This window comes from Nomascus leucogenys, chromosome 13, assembly GCF_006542625.1.
Source record: "Nomascus leucogenys isolate Asia chromosome 13, Asia_NLE_v1, whole genome shotgun sequence".
NCBI lineage: Eukaryota > Metazoa > Chordata > Mammalia > Primates > Hylobatidae > Nomascus > Nomascus leucogenys.
Genome location: NC_044393.1, coordinates 34,241,982 through 34,259,376, shown reverse-complemented (window position 1 = coordinate 34,259,376; position 17,395 = coordinate 34,241,982). Strand labels below are relative to the sequence as shown.

The 17,395-nt window shown below is 42.7% G+C and overlaps 1 protein-coding gene across 1 annotated transcript in view; it reads left to right on the top strand.

Annotated features, from left to right (window-relative positions):
- Window positions 1–12,593: 12,593 nt before the first annotated feature.
- Window positions 12,594–17,395, top strand: part of SIRPD (signal regulatory protein delta) — a 30,617-nt gene continuing 25,815 nt past the window's right edge. The window contains exon 1 of the mRNA XM_030826412.1: window positions 12,594–12,711. Coding sequence (XP_030682272.1) covers window positions 12,639–12,711 — 73 coding nt within the window. The 5' untranslated portion in view covers window positions 12,594–12,638. The remainder of the gene's footprint in view (window positions 12,712–17,395) is intronic.

Here is a 17,395-nt window from a genome sequence, read left to right as displayed (position 1 = left end):
TGTAGAGGACAATGAAAATATAATGAAATAAATATTTATTTGTGCACTACAATTCAAAGCATTAGAAACATTGAGAGTTCAAGTGTTGTTTCTTTGTAAAAATGTATCAAGAGTAGTTGGAAGAGTGCTTGCCTTTTTCTTGTGTATTTCTAATATGGAGTGATATGGTTTGGCTCTGTGTCTCCATCCAAATCTCATCTCAAATTGTAATCTGCATGTGTTGTGGGATGGGCCTGGTAGGAGGTGACTGAATCATGGGGCAGACTTCCTTCCCCCTTGCTGTTCTTGTGATAGTGAGTTCTCATAAGATCTCAGTGAGTTCTCACGAGATCTGGTTTTTTGAAAGTGTGTGGCAAGTCCCCCTTCGCTCTCTCGCTCTCTCTCTCTCCTGCCACCATGTGAAGAAGGTGCCTGCTTCCTTTTCTCCTTCCACCATGATTGTAAGTTTCCTGAGGCCTCCCAGTCATGCTTCCTGTTAAGCCTGTGGAACTGTGAGTCAATTAAACCTCTTTTCTTCATAAATTATCCAGTCTCCAGTAGTTCTTTATAGCAGTGTGAGAATGGGCTAATACATGGAGCAAGCATTGTTTCTTTTTATTTGTTTATTTATTTTTTTTTGAGATGGAGTTTCACTCTTATTGCCCAGGCTAGAGTGCAATGTCGTGATCTTGGCTCACTGCAACCCCCGTCTCCAGGGTTCAAGTGATTCTCCTGCCTCAGCCTGCTGGGTAGCTGGGATTACAGGCATGCACCACCACACCCAGCTAATTTTGTATTTTTAGTAGAGATGGGGTTTCTCCATGTTGATCAGACTAGTCTCGAACTCCTGACCTCAGGTGTTCCACCTGCCTCGGCCTCCCAAAGTGCTGGGATTACAGGCATGAGCCACCATGCCTAGCCAGCAAGCATCATTTCTATTATACCTTGGTGTTTTGCCATCTTTCTAAGTTTGGACTAGCTTCCAACATCTTATCCCTTGAATTTTCTTTTTTTTTTAAAGTTATTTATTTATTTTTTTTATTATACTTTAGGGTTTTAGGGTACATGTGCACAATGTGCAGGTTTGTTACATATGTATCCATGTGCCATGTTGATTTCCTGCACCCATTAACTCGTCATTTAGCATTAGGTGTATCTCCTAATGCTGTCCCTCCCCCTCCCCCCACCCCACAACAGTCCCCGGAGTGTGATGTTCCCCTTCCTGTGTCCATGAGTTCTCATTGTTCAATTCCCACCTATGAGTGAGAACATGCGGTGTTTGGTTTTTTGTCCTTGCGATAGTTTACTGAGAATGATGTTTTCCAGTTTCATCCATGTCCCTACAAAGGACACGAACTCATCATTTTTTATGGCTGCATAGTATTCCATGGTGTATATGTGCCACATTTTCTTAATCCAGTCTATCGTTGTTGGACATTTGGGTTGGTTCCAACTCTTTGCTATTGTGAATAGTGCCGCAATAAACATACGTGTGCATGTGTCTTTATAGCAGCATGATTTATAGTCCTTTGGGTATATACCCAGTAATGGGATGGCTGGGTCAAATGGTATTTCTAGTTCGAGATCCCTGAGGAATCGCCACACTGACTTCCACAATGGTTGAACTAGTTTACAGTCCCACCAACAGTGTAAAAGTGTTCCTGTGTTTTCTGGCTGCATAAATGTCTTCTTTTGAGAAGTGTCTGTTCATGTCCTCTGCCCACTTTTTGATGGGGTTGTTTGTTTTTTTCTTGTAAATTTGTTTGAGTTCATTATAGATTCTGGATATTAGCCCTTTGTCAGATGAGTAGGTTGCAAAAATTTTCTCCCATTCTGTAGGTTGCCTGTTCATTCTGATGATAGTTTCTTTTGCTGTGCAGAAGCTCTTTAGTTTAATGAGATCCCATTTGTCGATTTTGGCTTTTGTTGCCATTGCTTTTGGTGTTTTAGACATGAAGTCCTTGCCCACACCTATGTCCTGAATGGTATTGCCTAGGTTTTCTTGTAGGATTTTAATGGTTTTAGGTCTAACATATAAGTCTTTAATCCATCTTGAATTAATTTTTGTATAAGGTGTAAGGAAGGGATCCAGTTGCAGCTTTCTACATATGGCTAGCCAGTTTTCCCAGCACCATTTATTAAATAGGGAATCCTTTCCCCATTTCTTGTTTTTGTCAGGTTTGTCAAAGATCAGATAGTTGTAGCTATGCGGCATCATTTCTGAGGGCTCTGTTCTGTTCCATTGATCTATGTCTCTGTTGTGGTACCAGTACCATGCTGTTTTGGTTACTGTAGCCTTGTAGTATAGTTTAAAGTCAGGTAGCGTGATGCCTCCAGCTTTGTTCTTTTGGCTTAGGATTGACTTGGCGATGCGGGCTCTTTTTTGGTTCCATATGAACTTTAAAGTAGTTTTTTCCAATTCTGTGAAGAAAGTCATTGGTAGCTTGATGGGGATGGCATTGAATCTATAAATTACCTTGGGCAGTATGGCCATTTTCATGATATTGATTCTTCCAACCCATGAGCATGGAATGTTCTTCCATTTGTTTGTATCCTCTTTTATTTCATTGAGCAGTGCTTTGTAGTTCTCCTTGAAGAGGTCCTTCACATTCCTTGTAAGTTGGATTCCTAGGTATTTTATTCTCTTTGAAGCAATTGTGAATGGGAGTTCACTCATGATTTGGCTCTCTGTTTGTCTGTTATTGGTGTACAAGAATGCTTGTGATTTTTGTACATTAATTTTGTATCCTGAGACTTCGCTGAAGTTGCTAATCAGCTTAAGGAGATTTTGGGCTGAGACAATGGGGTTTTCTAGATATACAATCATGTCATCTGCAAACAGGGACAATTTGACTTCCTCTTTTCCTAATTGAATACCTTTTATTTCCTTCTCCTGCCTGATTGCTCTGGCCAGAACTTCCAGCACTATGTTGAATAGGAGCGGTGAGAGGGGGCATCCCTGTCTTGTGCCAGTTTTCAGAGGGAATGCTTCCAGTTTTTGCCCATTCAGTATGATATTGGCTGTGGGTTTGTCATAGATAGCTCTTATTATTTTGAGATACATCCCATCAATACCTAATTTATTGAGAGTTTTTAGCATGAAGGGTTGTTGAATTTTGTCAAAGGCCTTTTCTGCATCTATTGAGATAATCATGTGGTTTTTGTCTTTGGTTCTGTTTATATGCTGGATTACATTTATTGATTTGCGTATGTTGAACCAGCCTTGCATCCCAGGGATGAAGCCCACTTGATCATGGTGGATAAGCTTTTTGATGTGCTGCTGGATTCGGTTTGCCAGTATTTTATTGAGGATTTTTGCATCAATGTTCATCAAGGATATTGGTCTGAAATTCTCTTTTTTGGTTATGTCTCTGCCAGGTTTTGGTATCAGGACGATGCTGGCTTCATAAAATGTGTTAGGGAGGATTCCCTCTTTTTCTATCGATTGGAATAGTTTCAGAAGGAATGGTACCAGTTCCTCCTTGTACCTCTGGTAGAATTCGGCTGTGAATCCATCAGGTCCTGGACTCTTTTTGGCTGGTAAGCTATTGATTATTGCCACAATTTCAGAACCTGTTATTGGTCTATTCAGAGATTCAACTTCTTCCTGGTTTAGTCTTGGGAGGGTGTATTTGTCGAGGAATTTATCCATTTCTTCTAGATTTTCTAGTTTATTTGCATAGAGGTGTTTGTAGTATTCTCTGATGGTAGATTGTATTTCTGTGGGATCGGTGGTGATATCCCCTTTTTCGTTTTTTATTGCATCTATTTGATTCTTCTCTCTTTTTTTCTTTATTAGTCTTGCTAGCGGTCCATCAATTTTGTTGATCTTTTCAAAAAACCAGCTCCTGGATTCATTAATTTTTTGAAGGGTTTTTTGTGTCTCTATTTCCTTCAGTTCTGCTCTGATTTTAGTTATTTCTAGCCTTCTGCTAGCTTTTGAATGTGTTTGCTCTTGCTTTTCTAGTTCTTTTAATTGTGATGTTAGGGAGTCAATTTTGGATCTTTCCTGCTTTCTCTTGTGGGCATTTAGTGCTATAAATTTCCCTCTACACACTGCTTTGAATGTGTCCCAGAGATTCTGGTATGTTGTGTCTTTGTTCTCGTTGGTTTCAAAGAACATCTTTATTTCTGCCTTCATTTCATTATGTACCCAATAGTCATTCAGGAGCAGGTTGTTCAGTTTCCATGTAGTAGAGCGGTTTTGAGTGAGTTTCTTAATCCTGAGTTCTAGTTTGATTGCACTGTGGTCTGAGAGACAGTTTGTTATAATTTCTGTTCTTTTACATTTGCTGAGGAGAGCTTTACTTCCAACTATGTGGTCAATTTTGGAATAGGTGTGGTGTGGTGCTGAAAAAATGTATATTCTGTTGACTTGGGGTGGAGAGTTCTGTAGATGTCTATTAGGTCCACTTTATGTAGAGCTGAGTTCAATTCCTGGATATCCTTTTAACTTTCTGTCTCGTTGATCTGTCTAATGCTGACAGTGGGGTGTTAAAATCTCCCATTATTATTGTGTGGGAGTTTAAGTCCCTTTGTAGGTCACTCAGGACTTGCTTTATGAATCTGGGTGCTCCTGTGTTGGGTGCATATATATTTAGGATAGTTAGCTCTTCTTGATGAATTGATCCCTTTACCATTATGTAATGGCCTTCTTTGTCTCTTTTGATCTTTGTTGGTTTAAAGTCTATTTTATCAGAGACTAGGATTGCAACCCCTGCCTTTTTTTGTTTTCCAGTTGCTTGATAGATCTTCCTCCATCCCTTTATTTTGAGTCTATGTGTGTCTCTGCACGTGAGATGGGTTTCCTGAATACAGCACACTTATGGGTCCTGACTCCTTAACCAGTTTGCCAGTCTGTGTCTTTTGATTGGAGCATTTAGTCCATTTACATTTAACGTTAATATTGTTATGTGTGAATCTGATCCTGTCATTATGATGTTAGTTGGTTATTTTGCTCGTTAGTTGATGGAGTTTCTTCCTAGTCTCGATGGTCTTTACAATTTGGCATGTTTTTGCAGTGGCTGGTACCGGTTGTTCCTTTCCATGTTTAGTGCTCCCTTCAGGAGCTCTTTTAGGGCAGGCCTGGTGGTGACAAAATCACTCAGCGTTTGCTTGTCTGTAAAGTGTTTTATTTCTCCTTCACTTATGAAGCTTAGTTTGGCGGGATAGGAGATTCTGGGTTGAAAATTCTTTTCTTTAAGAATGTTGAATATCGGCCCCCACTCTCTTCTGGCTTGTAGAGTTTCTGCTGAGAGATCAGCTGTTAGTCTGATGGGCTTCCCTTTGTGGGTAACCCGACCTTTCTCTCTGGCTGCCCTTAACATTTTTTCTTTCATTTCAACTTTGGTGAATCTGACAATAATGTGTCTTGGAGTTGCCCTTCTCGAGGAGTATCTTTGTGGCGTTCTCTGTATTTCCTGAATCTGAATGCTGGCCTGCCTTGCTAGATTGGGGAAGTTCTCCTGGATAATATCTTGCAGAGTGTTTTCCAACTTGGTTCCATTCTCCCCATCATTTTCAGGTACACCAATCAGACGTAGGTTTGGTCTTTTCACATAGTCCCAAATTTCTTGGAGGCTTTGTTCATTTCTTTTTATCCTTTTTTCTCTAAACTTCCCTTCTCTCTTCATTTCATTCATTTCATCTTCCATCAGCGATACCCTTTCTTCCAGTTGATCGCATCTGCTACTGAGGCTTCTGCAATCTTCGCGTAGTTCTCGAAACTTGGCTTTCAGCTCCATCGGCTCCTTGAAGCCCTTCTCTCCATTGGTTATTCTAGTTATCCATTCTTCTAATTTTTTTTCAAAGTTTTTAACTTCTTTGCTGTTGTTTTGAATTTCCTCTCGTAGCTCAGAGTAGTTTGATCGTCTGATGCCTTCTTCTCTCAACTCATCAAAGTCATCCTCCATCCAGCTTTGTTCCGTTGCTGGTGAGGAACTGCGTTCCTTTGGAGGAGGAGAGGTGCTCTGTTTTTTAGAGTTTCCAGTTTTTTTGGTCTGTTTTTTCCCCATCTTTGTGGTTTTATCTACTTTTTGTCTTTGATGATGGTGATGTACAGATGGGTTTTTGGTGTGGATGTCCTTTCTGTTTGTTAGTTTTCCTTCTACCAGACAGGACCCTCAGCTGCAGGTCTGTTGGAGTTTACTAGAGGTGCACTCCAGACCCTGTTTGGCTGGGTGTCAGCAGCGGTGGCTGCAGAACAGCAGATTTTCGTGAGACCACAAATTCAGCTGTCTGATAGTTCCTCTGTAAGTTTTGTCTCAGAGAAGTACCGGGTTGAATGAGGTGTCAGTCTGTCCCTACTGGGGGGTGCCTCCCAGTTAGGCTGCTCAGGGGTGAGGGACCCACTTTAGGAGGCAGTCTGACTGTTCTCAGATCTCCAGCTGCGTGCTGGGAGAACCACTACTCTCTTCAAAGCTGTCAGTCAGACAGGGACATTTAAGTCTGTGGAAGTTCTTGCAGAGTTTTTGTTTGTCTGTGCCCTGCCCCCAGAGGTGGAGCCTACAGAGGCAGGGAGGCCTCCTTGAGCTGTGGTGGGCTCCACCCAGTTCGAGCTTCCTGGCTGCTTTGTTTACCTAAGCAAGCCTGGGCAATGGCGGGCGCCCCTCCCCCAGCCTCGCTGCCGCCTCGCAGCTTGATCTCAGACTGCTGTGCTAGCAATTAGCGAGACTCCGTGGGCATAGGACCCTCCGAGCCAGGTGCGGGACACAATCTCCTAGTGTGCCGTTTTCCAGGCCCGTTGGAAAAGCGCAGTTAGGGTGGGACTGACCCGATATTCCAGGTGCAGTCTGCTTCCCCTTTCTTTGACTAGGAAAGGGAACTCCCTGACCCCTTGCGCTTCCCGAGTGAGGCAATGCCTCGCCCTGCTTCGGCTCGCGCACAGTGCGCTTCACCGACTGTCCTGCACCCACTGTTAGGCACTCCCTAGTGAGATGAAACCAGTACCTCAAGCAGAAATGCAGAAATCACCGGTCTTCTGTGTCGCTGGGGCTGGGAGCTGGAGACCGGAGCTGTTCCTATTCGGCCATCTTGGCTCCACGAAGTATTTTATAATTTAACACTTTTTTTTTTTGACTCAGAGTCTCGCCCTGTCACCCAGGCTGAAGTGTAGTGGTGTGATCTTGGCTCACTGCAACCTACCCCTCCCTGGTTCAAGCGATTCTCCTATCCCTTGAATTTTCAATATTGTGAAATCACTCCAGAAGATCCTTTCATGTGAAGTTTTTTGCTGGCATTTCAACCTTTGGGACATCTTCAGCCCTTTTATTACCACTCCTCTCCCATTTGTGGCAGTTTGCCTTTACTACCTCCCTCTGGCTGCCTATCTGAAGTTCCTGCATCAGGATCTACATTGCCACAGTCAACTATTTGAACTTCTAGAATCCCACTCACATTCAATTTGAATCTCACTTGCAGCATTTTCACTTCTCATTTCTTCACTGCACTTTCATCTTGACTGCAAAATTCCTCTTTCAATTATTAATTTCTGTAAAATGTCATATGGGCTCATCACTGGGAGACAAGGAGGCAATCCAACTATAGGCTTTGCTGTTTGAGTAGGAGATCCATAGGGACCAATCACCAACAGACTTTGAAAGACGCAACATGACTGGTTACTGATCGTGACGAGCTTTTGTTATTTCCATGGTGATTTGTGGACTGAAGAGCTAGCCCAGAAGTTTGTACTCTATGCAAATTACATTAAATTTACTATGGCACCTAAATTTTGAGACTTGTGTTGTGGGACTGATGTTACCTAACCAAACTATGGTAAGTGAAATGCATGCATGTCATCACCAAAGTGAGAACTGCCTGTATTTATCTATCTTACGCAAATAGAATGTCAGTTCTATCGTGGCAGGTTGGGGGTGGGGAAGGATTATCTGTATCCTCAGTTGCCAGAACTGTGTCTGCCATATAATAGGCTGTCAATTTTTTAAATGAGTGAATACATCATTGAGGTCATTGGTTTCTACTAGGTGTTGGATTTCAAAAGAAAACTTCATTTGATCACTTGGCTTGTGTGCTGTATTCTCAAGCTCTTTCTTTAAAGACTACTCTCTCTTCTTTCTGTTTAAAACATTCCATCAAAAATTCAACATCCTCTAGAAAGTAAGAAAGTGCTAAAAAGAAAAAAAAGTCAACCCCAAAATGAAAATCCACGGTGACTGGAGTACATCAAAGAGGCACAGGAACCAACTGAAAGAGCTCCCAAAGGCCAAAGCTGGAACACTTTCAGCAAAAAAAAATAAGTAAAGTAGTAATGAGTTATAGTCCAAAGTATAAAATAAATATCTGAGTCCATACTGATATAAATAAATGATTGAATAAATTAATAGGAAAGAAAGGAAGAATCTCCAGTGCAGAAGAGTCCCAGATAATTTATTTATACACGCCACCCTAAAGGAGGTGGAACATAACTTCCACTCCTGAAGTGTGGGCTGTGCATTGCAACTTCTTTGCAAAGAGTACAGCATGGAAAAAAGGAGAAAAAATAACTTTACAGTGGAAAAATCTTACAAATACAGCTTCAGCCAGGTGATCAAGAGTTCATCAACAGTTATAAATCGACATCAAGAATCATAAATCATGTCACTAATATGTACCTTTAATACAATGTGATGAAGATGACACTTTTCCTCTGTTACCTTCCCCCCAAAACTCACAACCCCAATCTAATCATGAGGAAACATCAGACAAATTTCAATAAGGAGGCATCCTGCAATATCGGGCCCAGAACTCCTCAAAACTGTCAAGGTCATCAAAATCAAGGAAAGTCTAAAAAACTGTCATAGCCAAGAGAAGCTTGAGGAGATATGACAAGTAAATGTAACAGGTATCCTGGATGGGATGCTGAAAGAGAAAAAGGACATTAGGTAAAAAGAAAAGATCTAAATAAACTATGAACTTTGATTAATCATAATGTATCAATATTGGTTCATTGATTATAATAATGTATCATACTAATGGAACATGCTAATGATAGGGCTCAATTTTTCTGTAAGTCTGAAGCTGTTCTTAAAAAATTAAGTCTATTAAAAAAAATTAACGTGTTGTCCTCAGCTAGGTTTTATTTGCCTCTTGCACCCCGTGGGGAACAATGCAAGGAAATGTGTGGTAGGGAGACTTTGTTAATATTCCAAAGTTTTATCTCACTTCAAAAGCCTGAGGTTTCCTTTCCTCTCGTCCTTCCTCTGTCCCCTACCAGAGCTCACCCCAGACCTAGGCACTCAGATCCCAGAGGAAGTGGCTTCTCAATCCCCTGTGATGCTCGCCCTAAACTTTTCCCACTAATAAAACCCAGGTCAGACCAAGTGGGGTCAGAAAACTTTGGGTTATGTGGGTGAGCTGGGATAGCTTTGAGGACCTGACTATTAGTGAGTGAATAATGTCCTGAGCCCAAGTCTTCACAGGAACAAGTTGTTCCCAAGAGGAGTGTAATAGATGCTGAGAGGCACCTGGCTGTGGAGATGGTCCTCAGCATCAGCCCTCTTTGGGATTGTCTCAGCTGAAGGGAGTGCCCTTGCTTAGGTCATATCTGGGAACAGACCACGTCTCACTGGACTCATCAACCTAGTTGTATAAAGGCCCAGCTCTCTTATCCTAACTCAGAGCAACTCTGGAGGAACATCCTAGTACCTGGCTCCATGCAAGGTCAGCTGAGGTCTTCATTGGGACTTCATTGCAGCCCAGCTTCTTCTTCTACCCAATCCTGCTTCCCTCTTCTCCCGTCCCCAAGTGTTGATCCTAAAAGTACTCCCTGAAAAATAACCTGCTTGTTTATCTTCACCCCAGTCTGTCTCCCAGGGAACCCAACCTGGGACAGTGAAGCTATGCCACATATCAGAAAGGTGGGGATCCCTTCATCTCTAAGGGAGCAAGTCAGTCACAGAAGAAGGCCTTGTTTATAGTACCTCCGGATTAATGAGAATCCACAAAAATGTTTATTCAAAAGAGGGACATAATTATATCTATGTTGTAAAAAGACCAGTCTGGCTGAAGAAGGAGAAGGAGATTATAGGCGGCAAATGAAAATGGGGGTATCCTAGTGAGAAGGCAATTGCTTTTATTCAGGCAAGAGATGATAATAGAGATGGAGAAAGAGATTAATTCAGAAGGGATTTAGGAGGTAAATCCAATAGGGCCTGGTAGGGGCAAGATAGGAGTGTGAAACTATGCCCCCAAAGAGGTAAAGAAACCAGTTACTAACAGAAATTCTTGAGTTTACAGGATAGCAGATAAGAAAAAAAAAAAAACTTGCTAAACTGCCGAAACTTCCTCCACTTGTAAGATAACAAAACTGACTAAAATCTGTTGGAACCAATATGGCCAACTGGAGTTTGCTCAGAGTGAGCTTGCTGATGTCACAGCCTGAGTTTCTACCACGTAGTTCATAATAACTCCCCAGGGTTTTGCACGTGGGACCCGTGAAGAGGCATGGAGAGATAACCGTACATGCCCAAGGACTTTCCAGACCTCCCCTTTCCTTTCACAAATCACATACTAATCCCAGAATCCACCCCCTAAACTTTTGCTAATAAAACCACTGCCTTGAAGCCAGCACATGGAGCTAGATTGAGCTAGACTTCTGTCTTCCTGTTAGTCAACTTGCAATAAAAAGCTTTTCTTTTCTCAAAAGCTGGTGTCACGGTATTGGCTTCTAGCACATCAGGCAGTGACCCCCCTTTTACTTGGTAACAAGTGGATAAGTGAGGGTATAGAACATGAGCCCCTTCCTGGTTTGACAAACTGCTTAGATGATGGTACCAAATACCAAACAGGTATGGTGTGGGAGAAGATAAGGTTTGTGAGTGCAGACCTGAAACTCAAACTTGAATATTTAAGGTATACAAAGAGGCTGGGCACAGTGGCTCACACCTGAAATCCCAGCACTTTGGGAGGCCAAGGCAGGTGGATCACCTGAGGTCAGGAGTTCGAGACCAGCCTGCCCAATATGGTGAAACCCTGTCTCTACTAAAAATACCAAAATTAGCCAGGTGTGGTGGTGGGAACCTGTAGTCTCAGCTACTCAGGAGGCTGAAGCAGGAGAATCACTTGAACTCGGGAGGCGGAGGTTGCAGTGAGCCGAGGTCATACCATTGCACTCCAGCCTGGGCAATGAGAGTGAAACTCCGTCTCAAAAAATAAAAAAATACATATATATATATATATACACAAATGAAGATGTCAAGGTGGTTGCAGGATATACATGTCTGCATCATGGGCCCAAGAATACTCAGCTCCTAGGGGTGGATTCAGGATTTTAACCTAGATTATATCTGATTCCAAAGCTGGCACTCTTGGGTACTGACCTGTGAGTACTGACTCTCCAAGGAACTTAGAGTCTAATGAAAGGTGAGAAGATTCCTCAGAGTAGGGGAAGGGAAGGATTATGGAGGCTGGAGGAATGTTCCTGTCTAGTTCCAAGCAGCGGCCATAGATTGGAATTCCTTTGTCGAATTCATCATTTCAGGACAACGGGATGGGAGGATGACATCACAAGGGGATGGGGACTCTTGTCATCTCAGAGAGAACATGCCAGCCTGGCACTGGTTTCTTTTCCTAGAGGGCCTAACATCTCTCCCAGCCCTGACATCTAGCTGGTCCCTGAGGAGGAGGCACAAGTTATGAGGAGGCAATGGGGAAACAGCCATGGCAGCCAGTGCCTGTCTATGGATGCTTGAACATTAAAGGGTCACCAGCTGAGTGTGGGCTGAGTGTCCCTGAACACAACCTTTGTGCTTAGGAAGAACCCATTCCAGAGCTGAGAGAGAAGGATGCCAACATGCTGCTTCCTCCCTATTTCTGGGAGCATTTCTTCTGCCCCTCCAATCCAATCCCTGAGAGCTGGTCCCAGGTCCAGCCCAAGCAGGAGAGGCAGCTTTCACCTTCCCAGGTATTTGTAGGTATGTTGCTCTGCCTCCTAGAGCATGTTCCCCACAGCTCCGCCTTCCCTGCAGGCCCCCTCCATCCTCTAAAGCACAAATCATCACCACCTCCACAACTCGAATATCTTTCTCAGCCATGCCTGATTCCTCTGCAGAAAGGAAAAAGGAAGCAGTTCCTAGTAGTGTATGGAGGGACCCACAGAAAAGCCAAGAGCCCACAGCAGATATTGCTTGTTTTTTACCTCTAACTACTCTGGAGTGGAAGAAAGGGCATCCATAGTAAAGTCCAACTCTTATCAAGTGGGTGAGGCTATAGACATCTTGTCTCTTTCTTCAGCTGTGCAGCTCAGAGAGGCCCAGATGTTGAGCTCATGCAGGAGCTAGACCTACACCTGCCCATCATGAGGTTGCAGCCTTGGTCCAGTCTATGTGTCTGAGGCTCCTAGATAGGCAAAGGCCATGAAGTTGGGGAGAACCTGTGAGATAGGATGAAACTCAGGAAAGATTATAAGCCTGTGGGTGTCAAGCCCCCCAGCCCCAGCAGTGCTAAATATTTCCAGCAGCAACTTCTTAGCTTGAAGCAACCTTGTCTGTTCAATTTTATAATCACAAAGTAAAAAGGGTCCCAGTCCCCTGGCCTTTCCTCTCATCACAATCCCCTTCCTCTGACATCACAGAGGCTAGAATTGTCATCTCTGCTCAAAGCACTGAGTCAAAGGCTTCTCCAGGACAGACATTCAGGCAGAGCAAGCTCCAAGTTTCACCACAATGCTCATCCTTGCCTCCCCACTCCACCCACCTCTGCCTTCTTTACTGCTGTATCTGCTGCTTGAACTGGCAGGTGAGTGGGGCCTCAGCGTGTGTGTGATGGGTTCTCCCCTCTGCCTGTTTAGTGAACTCTCCCTCACCTGTTCCCAGAGAATTTCTTTTGGGAGCGTTTTCTCCATCTTATCCCAGAATAGGCAGAACTCAGAAGACTACACTGGGATGGCCCCCAATTCTGACAAAGTCTCCCAGTGGCCATGTCTGTTGCAAATCTCTTTGTTCAGGTAAAGGACTCACACCTATGGTCACAGGGCTGGGCACAGCACTCATCACAGCTCTCCAGCCTCTGGAATCAAAGGATGTGTAATTTATTTTTTTTATTTTATTTATTTATTTATTTTTTGAGATGCGGTCTTGCTCTGTCACCTAGGCTGGAGTACAGTGGTGCGATCTTGGCTCACTACAACCTCCACCTCCTGGGCTCAAGTGATTCTCATGCCTCCACCTCCCAAGTAGCTGGGGCTACAGGCACACACCACCATGCTCAGCTAATTTTTGTCTTCTTTGTAGAGATGGGGTTTCACTATGTTGCCCAGGATGGTCTCAAACTTCTGAGCTCAAGAGTTCCACCTGCCTCGGCCTCCCATGGCATGAGCCACCATGCCTGGCCCTTGGCACATTCTACATTTCTTTCTGTGAAATTCAGTTTTTTATTTCTCTATTGCCATTGTATTTGGCTACTCTTAAAAAGTACTGCAAACTGGGTGGTTTAAATTACAGAAATTAATTTTCTCACAGGTCTGGAGACTAGACATTCAAAATCGAAGTGTTGGCAGGGTTGGTTCTTTCTGAGGACTGTGAGGTTGAATCTGTTCCATGTCTCTCTCTGAGCTTCTGGCAGTGGTAGCCTCAAACATTTGTTGGATAGCAGGTGGCACCACCCTCCCTGTATCCTCACATCATCTTACTCCTGTGTATGTCTGTCTCTGTGTTCAAATTTCCACTTCATATAAAAACAACCACCATATTGGATTAGCACCCACCTCAATGACCTCATTTTAACTTCATTTTCTCTGTAACAACTCTATTTACAAGTAAGGTCACATTCTGAGCTACTTGGAGTTAAGACTTCAACATATATTTCAGAGGCATACAATTCAACTCATAGTAGCCTCAACATGGAATTTTAATAACTTAGATATATTCTTTGTTGGTTTATATACTGCATTTATATCTGTCTGTGCTTTATACATAGGAAGGGTAAGTATAAAACTTGCTCTTTTTATTCAATGCAGAGTTAAGGATGACTAAAAATATTTAGGTAAAAGATAACTTAAGACACTTAAAGCTAGTAAAACTCACTTGAATTTTTAACTGTACTTACTGGGTGTGGTACACAGACTGTAAGGTGACTCCCAACTATCCCACCCTTATGTAATCTCAGTTGTGTGTGAAATGCTTCTATCTGATAGAATATGGCCAAAGTGATGCACTGTCACCCCCTCGAGTATGTTAGGTTGTATAAGATCCATCACACTAGAGCTTTTCTTGCAACTTCTGGCCTCAAAGAAGCAAGGAGCCATGTTGCAAACTGCTTATGAGAAGGCCCACATGGCAAGGAACTGAGGGAAGCCCCTAGAAGTTGAGGACCTCAGTCCCACAACCACAAAGACCTGAATTCTGCCAATAACCTGAGTGAACTTAGAATGAACAGTTCCCCAGTCAAACCCCCAGATAAGAACACAGCCCAGCTGGCACCTTGAGTGGAGCTTGGTGAGACCTTGAAGCAGAGAACCTAGCTAAGCTATATCTGAATTACAAATGGACAGAAACTGTGAAATAATTAATATGTGTTGTATTCAGCCACTAAGTTTGTGGTAATTTGTTAGTCAGTGACAGAAAAGGAATATACCAAGTAAGATTGCAAAACCATTCAAAATAAGGTCCTCCATTGTTTTGTAGAACTTATTTGTTTTTAAAGGTGTACAACTTGATGGTTTTTTAAATTTTATTTTGGTTTTAATTGACAAATAATAATTGTATATATGGTATAATGTGATGTTCTTATACATGTCTATACAGTGAAATGATCAGATCAGGCTAATTAACATATCCATCACCTCACACACTTATCACTTCTTTGTGGTAAGAACATTTAAAATCTACTTTTTTAGCTATTTGGAAGTATGCGTTAACTACAGTCACCATGCTGTGCAATAGATCCCCAGAACCTATTCCTTGTGTCTAACTACAACTTTATAGGCTTTGACCAGCATCTCCCATTTCCTTGTCCAACTCCCCACCACCCTAGACCCTGGTAACCACATTCTATTCTTTACTTCTTTGAGTTTGACTTTTTTGAATTCCACATATAAGCGAGATTCCACATATAAGCAAGATCATGCGGTATTTGTCTTTCTGTGCCTGGCTTATTTCACACCGTAATGTCCATGGTGTCATAAGTGACAGAATTTTCTGATTTTTAAAGGCTAAATAGTATTCCACTGCATGTTTGTGTGTGTGTATGTGTGTGAATAATCACATTTTTATTCCTTTATACATTGATGGGCACTTCAGTTGTTTCTATATTTTGGCTATTGTGAATAACTGCAATTTTGTAGAACTTATCTTGTAGACATTTTGTGTATCTGCCATGAACTCAATGTCAGTGTGGCTTGTGTGATGCCCAAGAATACACAAGAGCAATTAAGTGCTAAGGAATAAGATTTTGTTTGGTAGAATTGATCATTGACAAATCAACCATTGTAATATCTAAGATATTCTTATACTCCAAAAACCATTTGTGACCTTTTATGGAAAATAGCAACTTCACTGAGAATGCATGCCTCAGTGTTTACTCTGGGAGAGGTGAATGAGTGGCCTTTCACACCATAGAAGACCCAGTATTGGAGGGAGCTGCCTCCATATGCAGGTAACTCCATATGCACTCCATATTCAGTATGTTGGTTATCAACGTACTGTCCTTAGCTTGGGGCCATATCCCTGATTCTGAGACAATTAGAAAAATCTGACCCAAACTCTATTTTGCATTTTCTCATTTAGTAAGAATATATTCATATATTTATTTAAAATATGTTTATTTAGTGCCTAATATATTGCAGGCCATCCTCATATCCCGATGCAGAAGGAAAGTGCCATTCTCCTATTTGTACACTAGTACCCTCCCCTTCACCTCACATGGCACCCAGCATTGTAATTTTTATATGACTGGTGCCATCACATGATGCTGAAATAAAGCTATCATATTGGGATCCCACCTTGACCTATAACCAGACCTTCAGAGCATCTTGAGCCAAGACAGAGAACATAAGAGATGATTCCACATTTCTTTCCAGGAACTTCAGATGAAGAGTTCCAGGTGAGCCAGCCTCAGACTTTAGTGTCAGTCAATCCTGGAGATGTCCTAACCCTGGCCTGCAATATGTCTGCTCCATCCCCAGAAGGGCCTGTCTTGTGGTTCAAGAGCACTGGGCCAGGACAACAATTAATCTATAGTTTCAATGGAAGCCACTTCCCCAGAGTAACTCCGGTGGAAAACACAATGGTCAATCAAACTGACTATTCTATTCGCATCAGTGACGTGTTGCCAGAGGATGCTGGCACCTACTACTGTGTGAAGTTAAGGGTAGGACACCCTGACATGGAGTTTTTCTCTGGTCCAGGCACCATCGTGAATGTGAACGGTGAGCACAGCCTGATGCACTTTATTCCTTGGGTTTATGAAGATGAATGTTTAAAACCCTTCACCATGTACCAAATCATCACTACATACTGAACACCGTGCTCCTTTATCCACAAACTACCCTGTAGACTAGGTTTTTACCAACAGCCTTTCTAGTAAGCCATTCTGGACCACCTGTGCCAAATACTGAATCAAGCTATGTTGACAAGCCACATCCTTCTCTGATGACAACCCCAGCAAAACCTAATGACATAGGAGACATTTACAAATAAAAAGATACTGGATATGCAAGGTGCAACCACATGTGTGCACTGCATGGCCTAAATGCTAATGACAACCCTGGAAGGCTGACTGACTTCTAAGGTTTTAGGAAGAAATCTGGGCCCAGGTATATGCATTGTGCATATTATGACTTATTTCATGACCCTAAACTTCCAGTCACAGATGCTAGCAGCCACATCTTAGCTTCTGATGGAATCTCAACACAGGTGAAGTTTTCGCCAAAATGCCCAGTGTCTCCTGGGCCAAAACAAAGGGCTCTTCAGGCAGGTAGAATCTCTACATGCCTCCATGATCCCACTCACCTTCCCACTGCCAACTGGAATGTGATTGGGGCCTGATAGCAAGTGCCTGAGTGGTCACCACAGTCCAGTCTGAGATCATACTCCCATTCCCCATACAAGTCAATGAGTGGATGTGATCTCCTACCATGGCCTGGCACTGTTGTTGGGGAATTCTCAGACCAGAATGAGGGGTCTTGTGTATCAGTCTCTCCAAAGCCTTTTTTGCAAAAAGCCTTCCCAGAGGGGTTGAGTCATTCCCTGACACTTGAGCTTTCCCAGGTCTGTCCTGAGACTTCCATGCCCAGCCCCACTGTTCTTTAATCCCAGTATTTTTATTCCCAGGATAACCAGTATTTCCTTCTCCTCACCACCCTCTGAATTAACGTCATGAAATACAATGGTATTAGGTGTCCCTCTGTTCTTTCAGGAGAACTGACCTTCCCAGTAATGTTTCCCTTGAATCCAGACACATTCCATAATGCCGAAATGGCAAT